The 26,520-nt window shown below is 39.2% G+C and overlaps 1 protein-coding gene across 1 annotated transcript; it reads left to right on the forward strand.

The window, feature by feature from the left end:
• Positions 1 to 7,303: 7,303 nt before the first annotated feature.
• TEKT3 (tektin 3) lies at positions 7,304 to 26,245 on the forward strand. Its single transcript, XM_087709811.1, has 8 exons — positions 7,304 to 7,398; positions 11,500 to 12,107; positions 13,151 to 13,234; positions 17,081 to 17,151; positions 19,192 to 19,335; positions 21,107 to 21,329; positions 22,793 to 22,947; positions 25,860 to 26,245. The coding sequence occupies exons 2-8, from the start codon at positions 11,529 to 11,531 to the stop codon at positions 26,074 to 26,076; spliced, it is 1,473 nt and encodes a 490-aa protein (XP_087565937.1). The 5' UTR covers positions 7,304 to 7,398; positions 11,500 to 11,528; the 3' UTR covers positions 26,077 to 26,245.
• The last annotated feature ends 275 nt before the right edge of the window (positions 26,246 to 26,520 follow it).

Here is a 26,520-nt window from a genome sequence, read left to right on the forward strand (position 1 = left end):
ACAATTTGTAATGGAAGATGGGTTTTTTTTTAAATGTTTGTTTGTCCTTGTTCAAAAACTATTAAAAATAAAAAAACACCTCCCAACATACCTTTTTAAAAAAAGATGTGCACTTCTTGGTTCCAATACTCTGCTCTACTTAAGCCCAAGGGGAATACTATTAAAACAATTTATTTCTGTATGATTAATATATCATATGAAATCAGAGGTGGCATTCAGCAGGTTCTGACCTGTTCTGGAGAACCGGTAGCAGAAATTTTGAGTAGTTCGGAAAACTAGTAAATACCACCTCTGACTGGCCGAGCCCCCATCTATTCTCTGCTCCCAAGTCCCAGCTGATTGGGAAGGAATGGAGATTTTATAGTGTCCTTCCCCAGCCACACCCACCAAGCCACATCAACAAAGCCGTGCCACGCCCACCAAGCCTCGCCCACAGAACCGGTAGTAAAAAAAATTGAATCCCACCACTGGCAGGCCACTATCTTCAGATGTTCCTCAGGTATATGAACAACAGGAAAAAAAACAACAAGCAGCATGACTATAGGGGGAGAAAGAGAAGGCACTGGACCTTCCATTCCATATAAAACTAATCATAACAGAACAGGGCACCCAAATGAAATTTAAAGGAAAATAAATGTGTCATTCCCCTCTATTTAACCTACCACTCTTGCTTTGTAGTTCCCCAGGTGTCCACTAAAGGACATTTGTAACAAATTTTTCAAAATCTTCTTTGTAAAATTTGCTTGTGCACTACTTGCCAGGAAAGTGTTCTAAGCCTATTTTACTCAATCTAGACCAAAGGTGTCAAACTCGATTTCATTGAGGGCCGCCTCAGGGCTGTGTTTGACCTTGGGGGGCTGGGGGGGGGGGCATAGCCAGGGTGATCATGGCCAGCTCAACATCACTTGTGTCAGGGGCACCTATGGTGGCCCAAGTGCTCTGCCAGCGAAAACAAGCTTCTGAGCTGTGTTTTCAGCTGCAACGACTTCCATCAACCCTCTGCCAATGAAAATGGAGCTTGCAAGGGCCACATGTGGCCCTCTCGAGCTCTGTTTTCACTGGCAGAGGCACCATGGCCAGTCCTCTATTGTTTCCAGGACAGCCCCATGAGCCACATCTAAGTACCCTACAGGCCAGATCCAGGTTCCTGGGCCTTGAGTTTGACACCCCTTATTTAGACTCACAGCCTAACTCAGCATAAACTTGCTGAATCACTTTTAGTAGTCAAGAACAAGATGGACACAAAATGATGCTGCTGTTCTCTATTGTAATTAGAATTAAGAATTTGCTTTGAGTTTCATAACGTGACAAAATTTGCAAAGGAAAATATCCTTAGTCCCGTATCAGAGTTCAGTAATAAGAAAGATTTCCTTGCTCTCTTTGTGCTACATTGGAGGTTTCTGCTCTTCAGATGAATCTGAGCACTCTGTTGATCATAGGTCCATCTACATACTAATGTTTTGGAAGTACCAGTAATGGTTTTATAATGCTGCAAGAGTTGTTACCCTCTGCTATAACAGAAGCCCAGAGCTCCATAGGGCGTTGTGGAAAAGGAAACCTTTTTTAGCTTGATGGTCTTCATCTGTACCATATCACAAAAAAACAACTCAGAATAAGCGCTGAAGATCAGCAGGTTGGGGAGAGCTGCTCTACAGTTATTTCTTTTTCCAGGAAATAAAATGTAACAGGAAACTTTAATGAAACCATATATTGATTGCAGATGAGAATTTAAAAGGGATAATTTTACTCTAATCTAATATGCTTATACGGAGATATCATATCTACACACACACACAAACAGAGGTGTCTGTCTGTCTCCTTTGGCTCTAGGATCAAGAAAAGAGAAAGACATCAGTCACTAAGAGATCAACCTATACCAAAAGAACAAATGGGATGAAGTATCTTAGACACAATCAGCCAGTTTAGTACCAGAAAAACAAGGGAGGGTTATTAAGAACTCTAATTTGAGAAATGAATAGCATTCTTCCTGGAGCAAAGTAAAACCTATTGACGAAATTAAAAATGTTCAGGTTGATTGAATGGGCTGTTAGAATGAGAAATTCTACAGATCATCCCAAAGATACTTTTTCAAGAGGCAACTAGACTTTCTTGTTTTTCTTTGAAGTTGTTTGACTTCTTATCCAAGAAGCTTCTTCAGTTCTGACTGGATGGTGTGGAATGGAAGGTTTCCTTGCAGATGGCTGCTCATTTGCATCCTTTTAGAGAGCTATTGAGACCACCTGGAGGTTTATCTGTGTCCTCAGGGTCACCTGAGTAGTGCAAATAGGTGTGGAGCTTTCTTGGAACTGCCAAAAGGACTGTGTTGTAGAATGGAGATAGATAATGTTGTATCCCTCTCCCCTCTGTTGAGAGAAGGCTGTTCAATTTTGACATAGATGACCTCTTTGACTCCTCTTTCAAATTAGCATTCCTTTCCAAAACGTGGACTTTTCTGTCTTCAAAAGAATGGCCATTGTCTTTTAAATGCAGATGGACTGCTGAATCTTATCCTGATAGGTTTGTTCTCCTATGTTGTACCATGCATTTATGAAGTGGTTGTTTTGTTTCCCCAATGTACAGATCTGCACATGTATCACTGCATTGTACTGTATATACCACATTGCTTGGTTTGTGTCAAAATTGAACAGACCTCTCTCAAGCTGAAGAAGCTTTTTGGATGAGAAGCAAAACTTCTTCAAATAAAAATAAGAAAGTCCAGTTGCCTCTTGAAAAAGCACCTTTGGGACAACCATGACCTGGATGACTGAGAATCCCCATATACATTCTGACAGATTTAGAAAATTAGGTATGTCAAAGGGTAATTGTACCAAATCAGAGCTGAACAAAATCTGTTAGATAATAGCAAATAAAACAGAAAATTCTTAAAATTTTGCCAGTGAGTAGTATTGGTAGTTGTAGTGTTGAGAGAGGGGGACAAGGTGTCTTGTCTAAATTACTGGCTGGGAAGAAATATGACCTCATATTCTCACAGACTTATTTGGGTCATATAACATGCTTTGCCAAAACCCAAGAAACTCATCTTATGACTTACTATGAGGTAAACTCCAAATCTGAAATTAAGATTTGGAGAAATTTAAAGTCTATTGACAAATCTTTCTAATACTACTTTGTATATCTAGAATCCCTTTAGCAGATGCTTTGTAAATGAAAGAGTCGATTTATTTCCTTTTCTACATTTCTTCTTTTTTAAGGACCCCCTAGAGACTTTCACCTAATTTTTAATAAACCCGCCTTTGGTGCAAATTCACAAATTGGAAGTACCAAGAATGCTTTAAACTATTTTAAGTAATATCCCATTGTGATTCATTTTATACAGTATTCAGGTATATTTTGTTTAACGAGGTCTGATGAATAAAAAGCAGTTTATTAGGTTTACTTGTCATTCTAAGGCCATGATGGTGAACCTATGCCATGCGAACCATTTCGACTGGCATGTGCGATATCTCCCATTCCTCTTCCAGGTTTCTAGCATGCAGGCATGTTCAATATCAGCTGGCCTTCAAGCATGTGACAGTACTGGCAACTTGAAAATTTTCCAGCATCAGAATGCATGCCAGCCAGTAACTGGATGCCCAATGCGCATGTGCACACCAAAAACTGGAAGTTCATTTCCTGGAACATACATGCATGGGCATGCCCCCTTTGCAGCTCCTCTTCTGGTTGCACAGCTGATAAGCACATGCTTCCTTTTTGGCACCTGGTGCCAAAAGGGTTCACCATCACTGTTATAAGGCATACACTATGATTTACAAGCCACAGTCATTGTGTTCATACAATACGTTAAGCCAGACAGAAGCAAGTCACATTATGGTTTAGGTTTTTACTTCGAACCTTGGCAGTTGAGAATATCATCGAATAGCATTTTTCTATAGTCCTTTGAATTTTGATGAGGGAATTTCTCCTCAAGGAGGCAAAGTATCATGTCTGTTACTACTTCATTTGGTATTTATATTTTTTGTAACCTGGCTAATCTGTCAATTCTAGGTAGCAAGAAGTAATAATGATGCATAAATCAAATTAGAAAAGAAGATGGAGAAGGAGAGGGAAAAGGAGAAGGAGAGGCCAAAAGATGCATCATCATCAAATAATCAGCTTAGATAGATAGCAGGGCAAAATATTTTTAATGCCTTTATATGTACATATATTACTTGCATACTGGAAAAGAGTAATGAGGTCTTGTCCTCATGTTCTGCTTTTAATGTTCTCAAAGGCATCTATAAAGCAAGAATGCTGGACTAGCCATTAAGCTTAGATGATCTGATTCATCAAACTCTTCTTATGCACGGATGTGCTATTATCATCTACATAAACCTAATGGGTCAAAAACAATACTGAGGTTAGCTTTTTATTAGGAAAGCTATGTCAATAACTTTCTCGTTTCCCAGCATTTTATTTATAAAACAAGTTCAGTATCTCTGCATCTGTTTTGCTGAAAAAAGGATTGAGAGAGTATGTCATAAATCCTCAACCCATTTGCTGAACTGTTAATGTTGAAATATCCAAATTTCCAATCAGGAAGAGAAGAAGACATGAAGCCCAAATATTGGCCTACTTTGTGATCTAGTTATGGGATGAAATATATCATGGGATAAAATATTTATTCAGTAAGAGTATGTATCTTCAAAATTTTACCCAGGATATATTTTCCATGAGGAGTAGGTATAAGAAGGGGAATCAGGAAACATTCTCACCAGTTCACTTCCTGGTGTTTTATGAATACCTACCTTCATCGGGATGGTCATGTTAGGAATATGCATGTCCCCTCCATGGTAGTCATTTTTTGACAGTGACAATATTTTAAATAAACCCACCTAAATCAAAAGTGCTGTAGATTTAAAAGTTCCAAGTGCCAGCAATCAAGGAATGTTTCACAGGTGGGTTGCCAATATTTTTACTACCAGTTTGGGTGCGCTCTTGCATGCGGGCAATGCTTCTGTGCATGCACAGAAGCTTCTGTACATTTGCAGAAGCATCCGCATGGGTGGGCAGAGCCTCCCGCTGCCGCTACTACCAGTTTGGCCGATCTGGGCCGAACCGGCAGCAACCCACCTTTGGAATGTTCACCACAGAGATGATGGAGGTGTTAGTAATATAGAGGATACCACATGTTTACAGGGGTTCACAAAAAATAATTGGAAGGCAACTCATGAGGTCCAGCATGAGTCCCAAAGCTTGGAAGACTAAGCCTCTGGTCTCTGTGACTAACCCAGGCTGGATCCTGCAAATTATCCTAAAACACATATATTCACCTTCATTTAGCAACAGTTTAGGCTAGACCAGTGGTTTCCAACATGGGCCCCAGGCCCCAGAGGGGGGGGGGGAATTTTATTTTTAATAGGGGCAATTTGAACCTTGTTTAAACCATGTTAATGGCCTTTTAGGCTTCCTCCGCATGAGTAGAGTTCACTTCTTGAGTAAAATAAGAATTATATGTCATGGGGGGGGGGTCAGGTTTTTAGAGATGCTTACGTGAGGCATGGCCAAAAAAAGGTTGGGAACCACTGGGGTAGGCAAATGTATAACCTCATTTTTTGCCATGAGTATGACTTCTGAAAGGCTGAATGCCAAAGAATTGAGGCCTTTGAAATGTGGTGCTGGAGAAGACTCCTGTGAGTCCCTTGGACTGCAAGGCTATCAAACAGGTTAGTCCTAGAGGAGATCAACCCCGACTGCTCTTTAGAAGGCCAGATCCTGAAGATGAACCTTAAATACTTTGACCACCTAATGAGAAGGAAGGATTCACTGGAGAAGAGCCTAATGCTGGGAACTATTGAGGGCAAAAGAAGAAGGTGAGCGACAGAGAATGAGGTGGCTGGATGGAGTCAATGTAGCAATAGGCATGAGCTTGAATGGACTCCAGAGGATGGTAGAAGACAGGAAGGGCTGGAGGAATGTTGTCCATGGGGTCGCAAAGGGTCGGACATGACTTCACAACGAACAACAACAGTGACTTCTGATCACAGTAGTAGTGTACCAACCAAGTACCCATGTTTAAGGGACCGAATCTGGCCATCCCATTTTATAACCACCCACATAATATCAGTCAAGTGAAATAAACCCACTGAATTCTTAGAGTATTCCTCATAGTTGCCAATCAATTTTTTTTCGCGAGGACATTCTCTCTGTACATGAGCAGCACGTCCCGCTCATCCCCTGAACATTCGCTTTGATTTCCTCCCTGACTCACATAAATAAATAAAAACCCTGTAACTCATGATTAATAATAGAGCATGGTTGAAAAGGAAAGCTGAATGGACTCTTCCTACAAATTCTTGCACAGCAGCAGCACTAGGAAGACCAGGTTCCTTCTTCAGCCAGGTTCAAGTAAGCAACAACGATTGCTTTGGATTTTGGGGTGCCAAAAGAGTCTCAATAGCTATGAAATGTACTTCACTGCATTTAGATTTTAGGAACACAGCTCTCTAATCTATATAATGTGTTTTTTTTAAAATTGGGATGCCATATTTTGCATACGTTAGGCTGGGTTCCAAAAAAACCATTTAGATGCAAACATTTAGACAAGTAAGTAAACTTTAGTGAACAAAGTGGGATTTATTTATAAGTAAGCGTGAACAGAACAGCAATGTTAAAAGGTGCTGTATGAGTGTGGTGTCAGTCACTTAGGTTTGATTTTATTCTCAGGGAGGGCTCAGTTTGCTTGCTACAGCAACACATTTCACTTATCTCTTCCCCCAAATTTTATATATGATTTAAAAAAACCCCGAATCATTAGTTCTATGGAAGAATTTTATTTTCAAATGATGCTTCAACTCAAGTTAACCATGGCAATCATGACATGTGGTGGTCAAATAAGGATATAATTTTTTTACACCTTTTCCTCCTAAGTTTTCTCTACTTCCTCAGTTATCCTGCAAAGGTTGTTTTTTTTAAAAACTTGCAGCACCACTTTCCTGTTATGGTTCCATATACATAGCTAGAGATTCACTGGCATTTTTACTCCATTAGCTGTGCAATTTTACACCCTATGGACGGATGGGCACTGCTGCACATTTACTGCCCTCACATATGGGCAGTTAATAGCTCATGCTGAGTAATGATCTATTCAGAACACACACACACATAAACACCCTGCCAGTTTTTCTTCCTCCTCCCTTCCTCCTTTACCAGACAAGGAGTAGAGTTACTAAGCAGCAAGTGAGTCCTTAACAACCTCGCTCATCCCCACCCCCACTTTCCTTCCACTCTCCTTTTAACCAATGGCACGGACCTGGAAGGATGTATGTCACAATGTGAGAGGGCGGGATAGAAGCCGTGTGTGGGAGGGAAGAGCAGTAGAGACACTGGCCACCGTATGAACAGCAACTTGTGGATCCAGGAGGTTTTTTCCATTCCTTCCTTAGCACCATATGCAGATAGGTGAGTAGCAGCCACTCTGGTTTCTCTGAAGGCCTCTCTTGGCACCAGAAAGGCAGCATCTCTCAAGGAACACCCAGAAATCCTAGTACATACTAATCTTCTAGGCAGCGTGTCTTACTTGTCAGTCCTTCAAGAGTGAATAAGCAGATAGAAAAGACAGGCATAGGGCAAGTCGCCCTCTTCCCACTCATGGCTTTATTGGAAATGAATGGTCCATGGAAAGTGAAACCACAGGGGCAAGTTAAGACAAGAGGTTTTCCTTCTGCTTCTCGCCTACCTCCTGAAATTAATCCATTGCACAAAGCCCAAAGAATATATATAATAAAGATGTAAAAAAAAAAAGTACTGTAAGATCCCCTAGGATGCGAAAGAGGTAGAGGAAAAAGCAGAAAGGGAGAAATTTTATAGGGAAAACAGAATTCAAATAATAGCAATATATTAATAATATCCTAAAATGTTTACATATAAAATACATTTTACTTAAAATTTATTCACATTGATCGGAAAGTTAATGCAGAAATGTGGGATTGAAAGATCAAGAATATCGTTTGTGGGTGGAAAGTGATGCCATAAGGTGGATAACGCTTAGCTCTCTACAATATTCTGCTCCCAAATCCTTTCTATAAACTTCATTTTACGAAATGGGGTGTCATAATTTATTCATAATACCAATGGGGGAAGGAAAGCAGTCTTCTAAATATCACACCTCAACAGAAGTACAGTATAAACCTGCTAATTGTCTTGTCTTAATTTGTAATTATGGGCCCCAAATGCCCCAGGCTTCCCTTCTAACAACTGTTCTGGAATGTTTATTTAACAGACTTTTTGTCATCTGACCCAGTGGGAATAAATCAATGTCTTTGAATTTAAAAGGTACTTAGATTTACCAAGTGAAAGAAGATAATTGAATTCCCTTATTACAGAGGCATTTTTTCCCTCAACCATTTGCTGTAGTTTGTAATAAAAACCTATTGGGCATTTTGGTGCATAAAATAATCCAAGTCTGATTGTTACATAAAATTATGCATTATTTAAACATCACTTGTTCATTGATATTGAAGATAAGAAAGGATATTATAATAGTAGTAGTAATAATAGTAGTAGTGGTAGTAATAGCAATATGGCTGTCATTGTTTAGATTTCCTGACCTTATTCCATTTCCTGAAATAACAAATTATTATAAGCACAGTGTGAGAAACAGTATGAGATAACTCTCAATATAGGTCTGAATGAAATAATATCTGCTGTGATCTCCACATGGCATCAGGAGGGGCATCTGGCCAGTAAACGCTCAACTCCATCCAGTCGCCCTGACTCTACCCTGAATTGAGGGATTACAGATTTATAAAGTGGTGAACATTTTGGCAGATGAGCACAGGTTAGAGTTTGTTTAGCAAAGCTTTGGGAAAGACTTTATCCTCTGCTCCAAACTCAGCTTTTCTTGTGTAACTTCCTATGTATTTTATTCAAGAACATGGCTTCTAAACAACTTTGACAGCACAAACTGTCACATGACCCACAAGTGTAGGTTGTGCAGAGGCTTCTGAACATGCTTGCTAAACTCTTTGTTTGTTTGTTTGGTTGATTCTTGGGGGGTTAATATTGTTGATAATACTATAAAGCCCCAGCATTTTTCTTGGCAAGATTTTGGAACTGGTTTCCCATTGCCTCCTTCCTAGGGCTGAGGGAGAGTGACTGGCCCATGATCTTCCACTACTGTACACCTACAGGCTGACAAGCACCTTAGGTCTGAGAGTAATTAAGAGTAGGGTTCTCCCCTCCCCTCAAGCTCCTATGCTCGGATAGGCTTATTTTCAGCTGAAAATATCACATAGGTTATCAAGTAAGAGATCTGAACTTCTATACCCATTTAGACAAAAACAGAAACATCACATCTATTTTCTATTCTTCTTCCTTTCTTTATCTTGAATAAAGTTGGTAGAAGGAAGGAAAAAGTCCCCCTTTTCCACAAGGACTTGCTTTTCAGGATGTTGATTTATCAGGCTATGGGAAACCAACAAATTTGACCAGAGTTGTTGAGAGAGAGGAAAAATTCATTCCCCCTCTCTCACACCCCCACCCCATACACAAAGAAATCCTACTGAAGATGCATGATTTCTTGCTAGTGTTTGTGAGAGAGCAGCAGTGAAGCTCAGCAACAGGTTGCGGGGGTACACAACCAATGTTCCCTATCTTAATTTCTTAATTCTAGAGAATAAATACACTGATACCCATTGAATCCAATGGAAAAGTGGTGAATTTGGATATTGTTAAAAAGGAGGCACTGTATTTCAAAGACATTCAGAAGATCATTAATTAAATATAAATTACTATAGTGCTATTGCAATAAAGACAAATGCGTGTTAGAATGGCAGAAAAAAATCTAGAGGGACATGGTGGCTCAGTGGCTAAGATCCTGAGCTTGTTGATCAGAAAGGTTGGCAGTTCGAATCCCTATTCCCGCATAACAGAGTGAGCTCCTGTTACTTGTCCCAGCTCCTGCCAACCTAGCAGTTCGAAAGCGCGTAAAAATGCAAGTAGAAAAATAGGGACCACCTTTGGTTGGAAGGTAACAGTGTTCTGTGCACCTCTGGTGTTTAGTCATTCTGGCCACATGACCATGGAGACATATTCAAACAGTGCTGGCTCTTTGGCTTTGAAATGGAGATGAGCACTGCCCTCTAGAACGGAAACGACTAGCACATATGTGTGAGGGGAACCTTTACTTTTAAAAAAACCTAACATGGAACATAAGGAGGTTGATATGTCCCATGATGCTTCTGTTAGCATGTGATGCCCACTTTTAGTTGCCATCTTTATTGCCTGTCTAATAAATCAAATGGTTTGGTTCTGCTTAATTTCTGTTCTTGCAGCAGTAGTAAAGCTTCCTCAGTTCAGGTGAATCTTCTGTATTTGTTACTCAACTGTGTATTGTGTACCACCCAAGTATTTACATAAGATGGCCAGGAATATTAGGTTTCCAGCAGACAATAAGTCTAACTGGAAAGTATAATGGACTGACTTAGCTTGTGGTTATTTGAACCAACAATTTCCCTTATGATTGTTGTCTCCAAGATAAGCTTTCAATACTATTTCAAATGTGTTACTACTCTGATTCTAAAAAGAAACTGTCAAAGAACTGACCTTGGGTGATCTTTTTTCTTAAGGTTACTGACTACATTCCACTGACATTCACATATTCAATCACAGGATGAAACAAAAATATTTACTTTACCTACCTTAGTCAATGACGTGATTGAACACACTATGCTCTTTTTAATTTTTTATTGAGTAATTCTTTATTTGTCTTTAGGAGTGCCATCAGCTTATAAAAGAGTTAGATCAGGATTATGGTTCCCAAGGCTTCTTAGAACATTTCACAGTTAAACCCTGGAGTTGCACTTGAATTTCTCATGTTTAAATCTAATATTCAGTCCATTTCTTCTCAGAAATGCTAAAATAGTAGACATAAAAGAGGCAATGAGTCTGGAACAATGGTGCGTTTCTTCCTATCCCATAATCAGTAAAGTCACACATCTATTAAAACAATTTTTCATACAAATTCCAAATTTGTCTAAAAATGAAGGCTGGGTATGAAATTGGCACATGGTTATGCAGCCATAAGGATTTATATGGAGTTGGACTTTTTAATGATTCATCTGAAAAAAAAGCAAATGAGTTGAGACATTAATTAATAGAATCATAAAGAATTGCTTATGATGGGATATTCCTATAGGGAAAGTTGGTTTGGGGTATTTATTGTTGTTGCTTTTGTTACAGCAGATCACTACTACTGTATCAGCTACTTATTAGTGGGCCAATATTATAAGATTGTGAGAGATCTGAAGTGCAGCATGTCCTTATTTATGATATAAAATGCTATATATCTTAATGATGGGTTTTTAGATTTGTCTGCAACAGAAATCTAAGCTTAACAATAATACCTTTAAAGAATAAATCATTGCTTAATCTTTTCATGATATTTAAGGATCAATTGGATGTGGTCAGTGGCCTTTGCCATCTAGGTTTTGAGTTAATTGTGTTTGTTATTTAAGTGGAACTTTCTTGCATGCATTTCTATGCTTTCTTTTGTTGGTGCAGGACATGTGACTGGATAGATTGTTCTCAAAATGGAGCTCTTAGGCTCTACCTTGACGGCCACATATGCCCATCCAAGACCAACACCATCAAATTTTCTGCCAGCTATCAGTACCATGGCATCAAGTTATAAGAATCGATTCCCTCATTATTCTTTAACCCACAGCCTGAGCCTTCCTTGGAGACCTAGCACCTACTATAAAGTTGCTGCTATCACTCCGACTTTAGCACCATTTTCCAAGAGTTCTCAGGGGGTCACCCCAAGCCACATGCTCCCCTTTGTGTCCAACAGAACAGCACTCTTTAATAGGTACTCTCCTGATGATTGGTACAGATCAAATCTGACCAACTACAAGGATTCAGAAGCATCACGGCATAACGCTGAGAACATGAGAGTGGACACTACCCGAATGATCCAAGATAAGGAACAACAGACAAGGAAAACCCAAACAGAAACAACCAAAAATATAGGAGAGCGAGTCAATGATATTGTATTTTGGAAAACAGAGCTCAACCATGAAATAGACGGAATGATTGGAGAGACAAATGCTCTTACAGAGATGAAGAAGCGTCTGGAAAGAGGATTGGTAGAAACTGAAGGGCCCCTTCAGGTAAACTGATCAATTCCATTGATAGCACATTTGATATTTCAGTGATGTTACCTGCTGTGGTTCAGCTGTTTAAAAGCCGTATTAGGTTTCAGTAAAATTAACAGTCCAGATGTTTTATGCATTTCTCCTAATAATTTCCTCTTAGTTTTGTTGATACTAACAGTCCAGGAGGAATCAAATCAATGGTGTACTTACTCATTTTTTCACTTGAGTTTTAGGGGAAAAAATCAGTATCGGTGATTTTTGTTTTGGTAGATCAATAAACTGCTTTAATTCAGATAAATCATCAAGCATTTTGCCAGGTAGAAAATTTAGCAAGCAATAATGTTATACTACTCCATAAAAAGCAACTAGAATTAGCAGGATAAGCAAATAGTAGATTCTGATTTAAAAACAGCTATTTTCCTCAGTATTTGATAAACAGGTGAACACAAACTGAAACCTGCAATGCAGAAATAATTATTTCCAGAGTTCATTCCTTCCTTCTTTAATTTATTTTTATCCCTTTCATTTTCTCCCTATACCATACATTCCTTATTTACAAAGTTACTGAATCATCAGTGTTGTATTTGGTGAGCCTTCTTTCCCTCCCTTCCTTCCTTCCTTCCTTCCTTCCTTCCTTCCTTCCTTCCTTCCTTCCTTCCTTCCTTCCTTCCTTCCTTCCCCCTCCCTCTCTTCTTCTTTTCTGTATTGTGTATATAAGTATGCATAAAATATTAAATATTTAAATAAATTGATAAATTAAAATACATTTTTGTTCTGTTGTTTGTTTGAACAACCCTAACTCAATGTTTGCTATTAGTTTGAGTGATTTTATGTGAAATGGTAAAAATAAAGATTTTACATTCTAAAGGAAAGAACTTGGAAAAAACACATTAGACAGATAGGAAGGTGATTCTTGTCACTGAAAAGACATATAGGTGTCACAGAAAAATATATTTTTCAACATGTAACATATTTTACAATCCTGGATCAGATTTAGCAGTTTTTAAAAAAATATTTCAACACAGAGATATACAGTAATTTTTTTTCCCTGTTGTTAGGTAGCCCAGGAATGCCTGCTTCACCGAGAGAAGAGAATGGGCATTGATCTTGTTCATGATGATGTGGAAAAACAATTGTTGACAGTAAGCTCATTTAACACCTGAAAAAGGAAAATTTGTTTGTATTATTTTTAATAATGCAAGATAACCTTCCATCTCATATTTTCCCCATAACAGGTAGATCAAGCAGAAAGAGAGAGTGAATGGCCCAAATGCACCATCGTGTGCTTGTCTTTCAGAGTTTAAGCCTGAATGATTTTCTATTCATTTAGAGTATAACTTTGCCCAAATTGCTTGTCTTCAGATATTTTAGGCTACAAATCTCATCTCCTCTGTACTGTGACAGTTGTGGGAACTGTCTTGCAGCATATGAGATTACTCACATCATTCCTTTCTTAGCTACTCGGAGTTATCTTCAGATCAGTTCACAATTAGGGTTGGCTCAAATATGGTGTGTGGGCAATTATGAAAGAAAGTAAGTAAATATAGATGTAAATAATAACAGCTTATTAAAGGAAAATAATGAAAGAGATGCTTTGTGTTACCCCATATTCATGTTTTAAGTAAACAATTAGTAGAGGAAAGCAATTGTTTTAAGAATCATTCTTTGATTAAAAAATACATACAAATACTGTGCTTGGAATACTTACTATTCTTTACACAATTTAATAAGCTTTTTCTTCTGAGCTTTCAGTAGTTTCTGGATATTATAGAAGTCAGGAAATGTCCTAGCAAACATTTCACTTGTCTCATCGCTATCTTGGATTTGCTTCTTGGCTCAGTCTTCCTTTGTACATCCTGCCTCTTGGCCTTTCCATATTTGTGCTTCCCCCCTCAAGTGTTTACTTCTTCAGCAGCTTCATTCTCCCACTACCAAGGTCCCTTATTATGTGAATTGTCAGCTAATGGCTATAAATCTTGATGCTCCTCGCACTCTTGACCTTTCCGTTTTTGAAAATTATTAAAGTTGGGCTGGTAGAATTTGAACTTCCATTTATAAGCTGCCATTGGTTCTGGTCTTGTTAGATAATATTGAGCCCAGACTCTAGGTTGCAAACCTCTCCCTGAAATGCTGATCCCTTGTAGTCACTCCTTAAGAGCTGCAATCTCTGTAGAATTTTTGCCAGTGCTCTCTTTCAAAGATCATTCATGGAAAAAAAAATTCTCATGAGAGTCAGGGACATCTGGATCAGCCCATTACATTGTCTATTTTACACACACACACACAAACACACACACACACACACACACACACACACACACACACACAGCAGTGATGGGATTCAAATAATTTAACAACCGGTTCTCTGCCCTAATGATTTCTTCCACCAACCTGTTCACCAAACTGCTCAGAAAGTTAACAACCGGTTCTCCCGAAGTGGTGCAAACTGACTGAATCCTACTACTGACACACACACAAATTCCAAAACCTGTTTGTTAATCCCATCAATTTCCTGCTCAAATAAATGTAGAGCAGAGGTGTCAAACTCAAGGTCCAGGGGCCAGATTTGGCTCATGGGATGCTTAGATCTGGTCTGTGGGGCTACCCTGGAAACAGCAAAAGACTGGCCCATGGTGCCTCTGCCAGTGAAAAGGGCTGCGAGCTCCGTTTCCACTGGCAGAGGGTTGAAGGAGGCCAACACAGCCAAAAATGGCAGCCCTTCCAAGCTGCATTTTGCTGGCAGAGGATTACAGGAGGCCATTTTCTCTGGTAGAGCACTCGGGCCGCCACAGGCGCCCCTGACATGAGTGATGTTAAGCTGGCCATGCTCGCCCTGGCCACACCCACTCCAGCCCCCGAGGTCGATCGCAACCCTGATGTGGCCCTCAGTGAAATTGAATTTGACACCCCTGATCTAGAGAATACTTTTATCCAAAAGAAAGTTTGATTTTTACTGGGGGAGAGGGGCTAGAAAAAAATTAAGTCCTTGATAATTGTGGGTCTCTTGCTATTGTCTGGACCAAAGGCAAGTGGATATCAACATTGGAGTGAAATGTTTCAAGAAATTAAACCAAAACAAAATGATATTTGGGTCACCGGGGGGGGGGGGTGTATGTGACTGACAAGTGGGTGTAAGAAAGAAGAGTTTGTGGGGCCAGTCTACTTTATAGCAGAGGTGGGTTGCTGCCGGTTCGGGCCAGATGGGCGAAACGCTAGTAGCGGTGGCGGGAGGCTCCGCTCATCCACTTGGATGCTTCTGTGCATGCGCAGAAGCACCGCATTCATGCACAGAAGTGCCACATGCATGTGCAAGTGCACTCACATGTGTGCACATGAGCAAATCGGTAGGAAAAAAATTAGAAACCCACCACTGCTTTATAGTCTATGGGTCAAAAATTCCACAGAGTACTTTGCATGATCATGTTATCTAAGAGTTTCTGGCTTATTTAAATTTAGAAACATTTTCGCTTAAATAAAATCAGTTGCAGGAACATCTTTAAAGAGAAAAACAGAGCCATTTTTCTGCCTATAGTCTTTTTCTTTCTTCAGATATGGTCAAAGGATGTGCTTTCTTTGTTCGGTCTTTTGTCTTTTCACCTAAATCACTAAAAACCAAGCAGATTTGCAATTTATATTTGGATTCTCTGGTTAGTTATTCCAGGCAAATGAAAATAATATTCATAACTGACCATTTTTACAAAGTGTAAGCAAGAAAAGAATTGGAACAGGATAAATTTCAAAGTGCAAAGTAGACTTTTAAGTGGAATGTTCCTAACACAACAAATCAGAAGACACTGAGCAGTTATTTTATTTTTTGTTATTTTTCCTTACTATCAATTTTCTGTGGTAAGCAAAAATAATGGAAGTAGTGAGAAAATGTGTGAAAGCTTCAAAGAAGGCTGGTCGCATTTGATCTTGCTATAAGTGTGGTAAGGATACACAATAAAATCCTCACCTGTTTCTTTTCCTAAGGGTGGGTGGGGGAAAACAAGGAGAAATTGAATTTCAGTTTCCTAAATAAGCGTCATATTCAACTGGTTTTTAGATATTTAATATTGATTTTTTTCTTTTGCACAATCAGTTAAAGGCCTGATGTTATCTACATGAGGAACTAGTTGTGCCTCTTGAAAAGAATTCCAAAATATGGCCCTTACTTATATATCTTATATACATACATGCATACAGACCCCCCCCAAACAAACAGAACTTCAAAACAGATATTTTGAGAGTCTTAACAGAAAAAAGAAAGAAATGGTACTAATGGCGAAGTTAATGCCATACAGGATCTCAAATGCCTCCAGAATAAATGGGGGCTCAAATATTCAAATATTTATACAATGGGATAAGATTTAGGACCAAAATGGATGTCTAAATGTGTTAGAATATGTTTTTAAAAGCATATATCCCCCCCCCCCCAAATTGGTGTCTTAAGTCTTACAGTGAGAAAACATATCTACTTGGCTTCTTTACAGAAACAAAACCAGCTCTCAGAGCTTCAAAGTAGTGCAGACAGGACACCAAAACCATGAGTAAATGAGAATCTTGCAAATCTGAAACTACTTCCCTTCTCCTCTGCCTTTCCTTTCCAAAGAAGTAGGAAGGCTCTCTTTTGAGATGCTTCCTCCACCTCCATCCCTCCGTTGGACTCAAGATTTTGTTTATCCAACCATTGTCAAGGCTGAAGCTCTTCCTCCTGTCTCTTAAGATTATTCTCACGATGTTTTACAGACGCTATCGAAAAAAAGTTAAAATCTTAATCCCACCAAGTCCCAGTAACATCCAAAGTCATGTCATTTGCAAGCCTCTAGGAAGGGTTACCCTGAGTCTGAAAGAAAAAAGTCTCTCCTGGAGGACTAGAGATGTAGCTTCCACATTGATCAAATGGCAAAGAGAACAAATGGGGGTGTTTTTCAAAATTTATAATTCTGAACATTTTTACCAATCCCTGCAAATATATGACAGGGTTTTTGTTTTTCTAACTTGACCAGGAGGTTGATGTAATCCATTCATGCCAAGAGAGAATGAGAAGATACTTGGATAAGGCAATGGCCCAGCTTGCGTAAGAAAACATTTAATCTCAATTTTCTTTAAAGGGCCTTAGAAATAAATTCTGATGTGACCACCTGATCAATTTTCTCCATAGCACAGCTTGAGGGTGAGAATCATTTCCTATATACTGATGGCTTTCTTCTTTAGCAAGATCAGAAATGTCCACGAGACATAAAACTGGATTCTAAACATATAGTATTGGTAAAAGACACAGAGGCGAATGTTGGAGGTCTTTGAAAGGCACTTTAGATCTCAAGGACCGATAGCAATGCCTAATAGATTAGCAAGCGCCCATCTGTTTTCAGTCCTTGTTGATGTCATAAAGTCAAGATAAAAGAAAGGCAATCCCTTTTGAACTTTATTCAGACTGAGGCATCATGGCTATTTATAACTCATCTTCCCCTTTTCCAGGGAAATGATTTTCACCATTTGGAAAAAACTGAATAAAGTTCCCCTTTTCAATTTTGGATCAGCATTGAGAACCTCATGCTGATTCAAGTTAAGCCTTTTGTCTGGATAATCAGTGTCTCAAAGATTCATTTTTAGTTGTCTGCAGTGAAGCTCTATCCAGACAATCAATTTTCTCCCTGAAAACTGAGAAGTCAATTTGAACAAGGCTCATATTCAACTTTCCCATCTTCTCATTCACACCTATCTAGCAATGAACAAAGAAAGCTGAAGAAGAGGGCTTGATTTGCTTTTTTTATGAATAATAAGCAAAAGCCTCTGAATCTGTGATAAAATTGGGTTCCTGACTGCCCAGAAATTTCTGATAATGTTCACTTAGATGTGAGTAGAATGCATTGAGATCTTCCCCCAAATGGGAAAGTCAGAGATGTGATGAGGATGGGAATTGAGAGTGGATCCTAGTAAAGCACTCAACCAACCACCACACCTGCTTCCAAATAACAACACATGGCTCATAGTGCATAGAGCCGAGGTAGCGCAGTGGTTAGAGTGCAGTACTGCAGGCCACTTCAGCTGACTGTTAGCTGCAGTTCGGCGGTTCAAATCTCACCGGCTCAAGTTTGACTCAGCCTTCCATCCTTCCGAGGTGGGTGAAATGAGGACCCAGACTGTGGGGGCAATATGCTGACTCTATAAACCGCTTAGAGAGGGCTGAAAGCCCTATGAAGCGGTATATAAGTCTAACTGCTATTGCTATTGCTATTGCTAAATAGGCAATTCGTGCAAGAGAAATCCAGCATTATAAAAAATGTAGTTCTTTGAGTATAATATACTATGTGCATCATGTATCCACTGAAAAGAGCCAAGGAGACTGGTCAAAAAGTGTTCAGTTCTGTTGGGTCTAGTGATTGCCCTGGAGGAGAAGGGAAACAACTGTCTCTTTTAAAACAGGCAGCAGTACCCGCTATTCACAGTGGTTCATACCTTACCATTGTCTGAGTTATATTATTGTAATGCCCTATATATGGAACTGTCCTTGGCAAACATTCAGGCACTGAAACTGATCCAGAATGCAGCAACATGGGTTGTTTGAATCATTTCACAATATACTCTTGTAACATTCTCTTCTATGACCTGCACTGGATTTCAGCTTCCCAGTGAAATGCAAGGTGTTCATTGTCACCTATGAAACTCTACACAGAAGGCTAAGCCTTTTGTTGGACCACCTATCTCCATTTGCCCTAGCAAAATCTACAGGATGGGCCTGCTCCTTTGTATTAGGATTCCTAGGCAGTGCCATCTCATGGGATCTAGGAGTCTCTGTCATAGTGTCTGCCCTGGAGATCCAGATAGCCCTGACCCTGTGGGTCTTTCCATTAAGCGCTCAGTTGTTCTCCCAAGTTTTTGGATGAACACTGTTGGTTGCTTTTGTTCTCTTCTAGCCTTTGGAATATAATGATTTTTAGATTATGCACATGTGTGGATGTGTGTGGGCATGGATGTGCATGTGCATGCATATGTTCTGGTTTTGTTTTAGCCCTCAGTTTGCCAATGTTATGAGATAAAGGAGTTTAAGAAGCTAATTATTTTCTTTGCAAAAGTTATAATCCTAGTTTACTCCCTGACCCTCGTTTCACTACAGAGCTGATAGATCAGCCCAGCATGAGCTGGAGAAAGATTTGAGTGACAAGCAAACAGCTCACCGAATTGATGACAAATGTCACCATCTCAGGAACACATCTGATGGCATCGGCTATTACCGAGGTGTAGAGCGATTTGATGCCACGTAAGTGTTGAATGGAGACTACCAATTTCATTTTTAAGGGAACCAGTGACAGTGGCTAAATGTTGGACATGAACTACATAAATTCAGACTTGCCATTCAATGGATGACTCTGAGTTATTCAATCTTTCTAAGCTTCTTCACAGGGTTGTTGCCAAAATAAAATGAGGGGAGACTCCTGGGTACATTGCCTTCAGTTGCATTTTTGTTTATTACAGAAACTTAAGAGCTATTTCTTTGAATAGGTGTACAGAATTCAGTTCTGTTTTAGCTGAGGATACAGCTGATGCAAAGTTGAAATGTCTGTGATTTTATAGATGAGTGTCTTGTCTATATAAGACTACAATGCAAACCTTCCTTTATACAAATCCTAGAGATATAAAGGAGCATAAACATCACTTTTTCAGAAATGTAAAACTCATTTGCATGTGATTGTTCATCCTTTGATGACTTCATAGTTAATGCCTTCTATGATGGTATTACTTTTTCTCTCCAGAACTGAATATTGTGTCTGAGGTGACATTAGTTCCTCATTGGATGCTTTATTCGGTAGAAGTGCATTAGGAGCACAATGTGGCTGGGGAACTCTAACTTTCAAGCTTGATCTTGTCTGGCAGGCCAGCTCATTTGGTCTACTGGATCATCCCGCTCCTCCAAGGCTCCCATTTCTCCTTTAGCACTGCCAGTTGCCCTGCCCTTTACCCATTTGGCTAATGTGTGCCTGCTCCTATTGGAAAAGCTAGAGAGATTCTAGGGCTGCATGCTTTTTTTGCTTAGCAAAGGTGCAAAACATCTCATCTCATGCCCTTCATCCATGCCTGTTCTCCATCAGGAAAACACTTGCTGATCAATCCAAGACAACCATGGGGATGATGACTTCCTGCTTTGCTCTGTATTGAGTAGCTATTCTCCATGCATTTAAAAAAATGGTCCTTCAACTTCTCTTTCTTAAAAAGTGGATTTCTTTGAAATGTATCAATTCAACCTAGCTGGCCTAAGTTGAACAAAGACTAACTTCACCCTCTGTAACAAAGGCTATTGCTTTCCTTTGCTCTAATTGTTGCAAAGGCTTTTTACCAGCTATAATGATAGACAAGCTGGTGCCTTTGTTATGATTTCTACTAAAAATGTCTGTAAAAATGCTGGCTGAATTAGTGGGAGTTAAATTACAAAATACTGGAAATACAAAAAAAAAAAAAAAAAAAAAAGATTGGCACCAGAACCAGAAGTACCCTGCACCTATTCCAATATCAGATTGTGCTCACAAAATGGACCAGAAAAATTCCATTCCAGTCAGAAAGTTGGAACAATAAAAGGGAACAATCCACTATAAAATGCTTCTTCATGCTCATTTAAGAATATCCAGAATACTAAACAGTATGTAATATGATGATTACTGAATTATACCTCCCCTTCCATTTTTAAAAAGCAATACATGTGGAGAACAAATTAATGTTTGTACAGGAGGTTAGCTTTTGGCAGGCTTAAATACCACACCAGCATTTCTGACTGCAGTTACACTTAATTTTTTTTGCATTCACACCACTCCTCCTCTTTCACTCCTCCCCTCCCCTCCCCCTTCCTATTCTTTCTCACTTAAGAGAAAAATAGTTGACATGCTTAAAAATGGGATGTCCAAACACCACAGATGGATTTGTTAAACAGCTCAAATGTTGCAAACATAACTGGTACACCTTTGTATCCAGAATTAGTTTCAAGGAAGAGCCACACATACTATTTACAACTCACTTGTTTGTCTCTTCTACTTTCCCAGGATTTCAGTGCCAGAATCCTGGGCCAAATTTACTGATGATAACATTCTGCGCTCCCAGAGTGAGCGGGCTGCCTCTTCCAAGCTCAGGGATGATATTGAAACTTTGCTTGTGGTGACTGCCAATGAGATGTGGAACCAATTTAACCGAGCAAATGTTGCCTTTACCAACCGCATCTCTGAAACTGCTGATGCCAAAAATAAGATTCAGACCCATCTGGCTAAGGTGAGATCTGCAATAGTGGCGAGTATCTGTAGCTCGGGTGTAGGATGAGGGTGAAGGTTCATTCTCCAAGCTTGTGGGTTGGTTTTTGGATGTTTTGTTAGCAGGCTAGGTACCATCTTCAGTGGACTTTAGGGGATCAAACTAAACTTTGCTGAAGATGTTACCAAGCCTGTTAACAAAACATTCACAAACCAACCCACAAGCTCGGAGAACAAAGTTCACCCTCATAAGGTGAAATCAATTTCACAAAATCAATTGGGAGGGAGGCAAATTCATTTAATGACCATGTGATTCACTTAACAAATGGAGTGATTCACTTAACAACTATGGCAAAAATGAGGCACAACTCACTTAACAATTGAAATTTTGGGCTCAATTGTGGTCATATATCAAGGACTATCTGTACATTACTAAACACATTCCCAGTAATTTTAACATTTCAGAATTTCAGATATGCACCATGGCTTTCCTAAACAACTTTCCATTTTTTTTAAATATAATTTTATTAAACTGTACAATGACAAGTTAACACTTTAATCACCAGGCAGTTCCCTGAAGAGAAAGTTTGCTAAGAGAGGAGTGCTACAGCTGATAGAGCTGATTGTTGTTTTCATTTTTTTTTCTGAGTGAACAATCTGGAATGGCATTCTTTCCCCCCACATTTATTAGGGCATAGTGAGGGAGGAAAAAGCCACTAGAGATACATTTGACTTAGCCTATGCTCTAAAGAAAGATTCCCTCTTTCTCACAAGATGATAGAGGAGAGTAAACTAGAATCTCTCTGGAGACTTTACTGGATTGTCAACAATTTCCACAGGTCACATGTTTCCCTCGTACAACTGTCCTTTGCAATTGTGAGGGCATTCTTGAATGTTTAACACACTGTTAATTCTCTCTCTTTCGTGATTTCTGAGAGACAAAGGACAAGCGTTCTCCCCCCCTCCCCGATTTTCCAGGCTCCTTTCATAAATATAAAATCTCTCATCAAAATTATACTTGTTCAAGCTTGAATCTAGTCTAACCATAGTAACTTCAGAGAGCAGCATAAGGGGATGTAACATTCCCCTACTTATAATATCTACCCTCTCCCCATTCACTGTAGAAGAGCCACTATGAAAGCTTTTTGTTGGGATAGCCCCCATGAAATATTAGATTATCCTTGAAATTAGACTTGTACCCACAGATGCATAACCAAAAACATGACCACCTAGTTTTTGGCTGAAAGAATGGGAATTCTATGTATTCAATCATTTTTCTGTTTTTTTGGACTTTAAAAATTAAAAATTGGGTGGCAAAAAAGGTGAGAAATGATTGATTTAATGCAGCAGTCACTAGCTGCATTCATGTTGTATTACAGAACTAAGATGCAGTTGGGGCTGGGGAACCAATATAGTCCTTATTAAAGACAGATATCAATATCATATTGATTTTCTAATCTTTCCCCTTATTTTTCCAAATTGTAGACTCTTCAAGAAATCTTTGATACAGAGATGATCATAGAAGCGATTCGGAAGGCTATTCGGGAAAAAGGACCTTCTTTGAAAGTTGCCCAGACTCGTCTGGATGAGCGTACACGTCGACCTAATGTTGAACTTTGCCGAGATTATGCCCAGTTACGGTAAGGAAAATCAAAATCCTCTACCCTTGTTATAGGAAGGAAGGGGAAGGGGAAGGGGAAGGGGAGAGGAGAGAGGGGAGAGGAGAGAGGAGAGAGGAGAGAGGAGAGAGGAGAGAGGAGAGAGGAGAGAGGAGAGAGGAGAGAGGAGAGAGGAGAGAGGAGAGAGGAGAGAGGGGAGGGAAAGGAAAGGAAAGGAAAGGAAAGGAAAGGAAAGGAAAGGAAAGGAAAGGAAAGGAAAGGAAAGGAAAGGAAAGGAAAGGAAAGGAAAGTGTTCATAAACAGCAAAGACAGCAGACCAGAGGCGGGTTGCTCCCAGATTGGCATGGATTGGCTGAACCAGTAGTAGCAGTGGCAGGAGGCTCCACCCACCTGCCCAGATGCTTCTGTGCATGTGCAGAAGCATCACACACCCGTGTGAGCATGCAAGAATGAACTGGTAGTAAAACATTTGGAAACCCACCACTGTGGCAGACCTTTGGAAAAGAGTCTTAATCAGGCCATGCTACTGTATACGTATACAGTATAAGTATGTAATTTAACTATATTATCTGATTAAGAGCTACTCTCCAGATTTATCCCACATTATTTGCTACTTGATCCCGTTCACTGAGGTTCAACAGGCATGAAACCTAGAGATTTCTTTAGCAAAGCATGTACAATACAACAGAGGTTCAATTCTTTCACTGTGTCACATTCTCATTCTTCTCTGTTTTCCATGCACAAGCTTGCATACTTAGAGACTGCTCAGGCACACCTTTTGATGAAACACACGAATCGACCAGCCACAGAACATTAAATTCTTAGGGCAAGAAGGGGTTGAATACATTTTTTTCTTTGTTCTTAGCATAATGTTCTAGAGGGCTATCCCTGTAAAAAACCACAACAGAGTCTTCTGAAATACAGGGTCCCATGCTTTATTGTGGCTTCGGAGCCTTTGAATAGGACTTACCAGAATCAGCCACACGTCTAAATGGAGATTATGGGAAGTGTAGTCCCATACATTTTAAGGGCAGAAAGGGAATGCTACTACTAAACCTGGCCAATGACCAAGCTAAACATTATACTAGTTTGAATGAAAGAGCCTATGGAACAAGTTCAGGGATGGTGGCAAATTTCTTGGCAAGGTTTTGGAAGTAAATTTCCATTGCCTTCCTGTTAGGATACAGTGACAAGAGGCTGGCTCACAGTCATCCAGTTGGCATTGTGCTCAAGGTGGGACTAGAACTCACAGTCTCTGTGAGCCTATGAGAACTTTCCTTTCATCCTTTATAACCACCTAGGACAGTGGTGCCCAACCTTTTGGGTACCAAGGACCAGTTCTGTGGAGAAAGCAATTTCTGAGGACCAGAGGGGGTACGGTTTTGTATGCTGTCTGCATCCCGTGAATGGGGCTTCACTTGTTTTCATGGCCCACATGCTGGCATGCCAGGGGTTGAGGACCCCTGACCTAGGAAACTGTATAAAGAGAAGTTGGGACAGTATTGCTTAGCCCTTTCCATGCCTGTTTTTAATAAATGTTACTAATTTGCACATATACTTAGCTTTTTAGATTCATGTACAACACTAATTCAGTTCATTCAATTAGCAATCAGTAATAATTTGATTTTCTATTTAAGAGCTAATTTTCTTATTCTAATTTCACAATTAAACTTTGCACAGTATGAACCAGACACAAACTCTGAACCAAAATAGAGATAGGCCCAGAGTTTGTTCTTGGTCACAATTAATGAGCTACTAGTATCCATAATATCTAAGTATAATTGACCTAGTCTGACTCTTAACTGTTCTTCAGAGGCCAAAACCCAATAGTTAGCTTACTCTGCATTTCTGACTGAATAGAATTTGTGACTGAACCATCAATCAGTTATAGACCAGTTGGCTCTCTTCAGGAGCAATGGTAAAGAAAGTCCTTCCTCGTGTATTTGAACTTTGAACTCCTGATATCAGCTACAATGGGCAACAGGAAACGGGACTAAGCACACTGCTTCTTTAACCTTCCATGGAGATTCTAGTTTCCTTTTTCAGTTTGGTTCACTAGCTAGAAAACCAGTTTCACCTTAGAGTGCCTTTTGAAATCAACTATTCTGCTTCTTCTTCATCCTTCAGAGTGAAAAGTTCATTTTGCCCAGTCACTTGAATTGACATGAAAGAGAAAAAAAATGACATGTGAGAATACTAGTATGCAAACAGGAAACCACAATTTTCCATTCTTTTTTCATTTTCCCCCTAAGTAGTGCTGCTTTGTCACACTGACACTTTTTCAGACAATTTTTGTTTCATTGGTTTCATGGGGGAGAAAAATAACTTTTATGCAATTGAGTGCAATAAATGGTCAGTTTATTGGGGAAGCTTCCCTGTGAAAAGCTAGCATGCTGAGCAAAAACATTATTGGGTTTGGTAGGATTTATTGCATGGCTGTTTACACAATAAATAAAATTATATAAATACAAATATTTTGTATTTAATAATAACAATGATAACGGCTTTTCAAAGCATTTTTTAAAACATTTTTTGTAAAAGTATGCAGCTTTCCTTAACATGGAGATTTCGTATGCAGCTTTCTTTAATGTACACTATAGAGAAAGTGAACTCGAGAAAATGTCACCTATTTCAATTTTTTTAAAATTTAATGCATGTACCCCAATTCAGTATTTTTAAAATTCTTTGAAATATAAATTCCATTGGTATCTTTTAGCATATTATATCATTTGGTATGTGACTTTCAAAAGCATGCTTCTATTTCCAATGTCCTTCATTTTATCTATTTATTTATTTCTCATATTTCTAAACCACCTCTCTCTCTCAGAAAATATAGTAGCCTTTTGTGTAAATTTTTGACAAGAAAAGGAGGTGAAAAGCCTAAAGCATGAAAATAATGTATTAATACCCTTCCCTACTTTCTTCCCACTTAGCCTTGTGAATGAAGTCTATGAAATTGATGATACAATCCAGGGACTACAACAGAGGCTGAGAGATGCTGAAGATATTCTCCAGACACTGCTTCACACCAAAGCCAATCTGGAACATGATCTTGCTGTCAAAGCCAATTCACTTTTCATTGACCAGGAGAAATGCATGGGGATGAGGAAGACTTTCCCTAACACACTGAGACTGGTAGGGTACACATAGGTGGGTGCTGACTTCAAAGAAATTTGAGAACTATGGACTTGACTTAGTAATAAAGTGTGTCTAGGGGAGGTTTGCTTTGTTGCACTTTTATGAAGTTTTTATTTCTGAAGACATGATTATATTTTCATATATTAAAAGTTTCTCTGCATAGGAATACAGCTATTTCCTACGTGGTGTGTCTAGTGTATTTTCTTCTCTTCTAGGTGCATATATTCTCCTTTAGTACACAACATTTGCTGCAAACATCTCAGTGGCACACAATCCAATTTTAATGATATTGACCATAATTCAGCAGCTCAGATGTACTTACAACTTATAATTGAATATGGAATGATGTCATGTGTTCTGGCTGAATAGGAGGAACTGTATGGAAACAGAAGGGGAAAGACAGTATACTGTGTTTCTCTCTGGTGAAAGTGGAATCTAATTGTTTTAAATCCCCTA

This window comes from Thamnophis sirtalis, unplaced genomic scaffold (assembly GCF_051295495.1).
Source record: "Thamnophis sirtalis isolate CommonGarterSnake01/CBP01778 unplaced genomic scaffold, rThaSir2_p1.2 scaffold_3, whole genome shotgun sequence".
NCBI lineage: Eukaryota > Metazoa > Chordata > Lepidosauria > Squamata > Natricidae > Thamnophis > Thamnophis sirtalis.

Bases quoted from the DNA above. Each gene is read 5' to 3' on its own strand.
- TEKT3 (XM_087709811.1), top strand. From the start codon at position 11,529: ATGGAGCTCTTAGGCTCTACCTTGACGGCCACATATGCCCATCCAAGA. The intron at 12,108-13,150 runs GTAAACTGATCA...CCCTGTTGTTAG, and splicing joins AAACTGAAGGGCCCCTTCAG to GTAGCCCAGGAATGCCTGCT. The intron at 13,235-17,080 runs GTAAGCTCATTT...TAACTTGACCAG, and splicing joins TGGAAAAACAATTGTTGACA to GAGGTTGATGTAATCCATTC.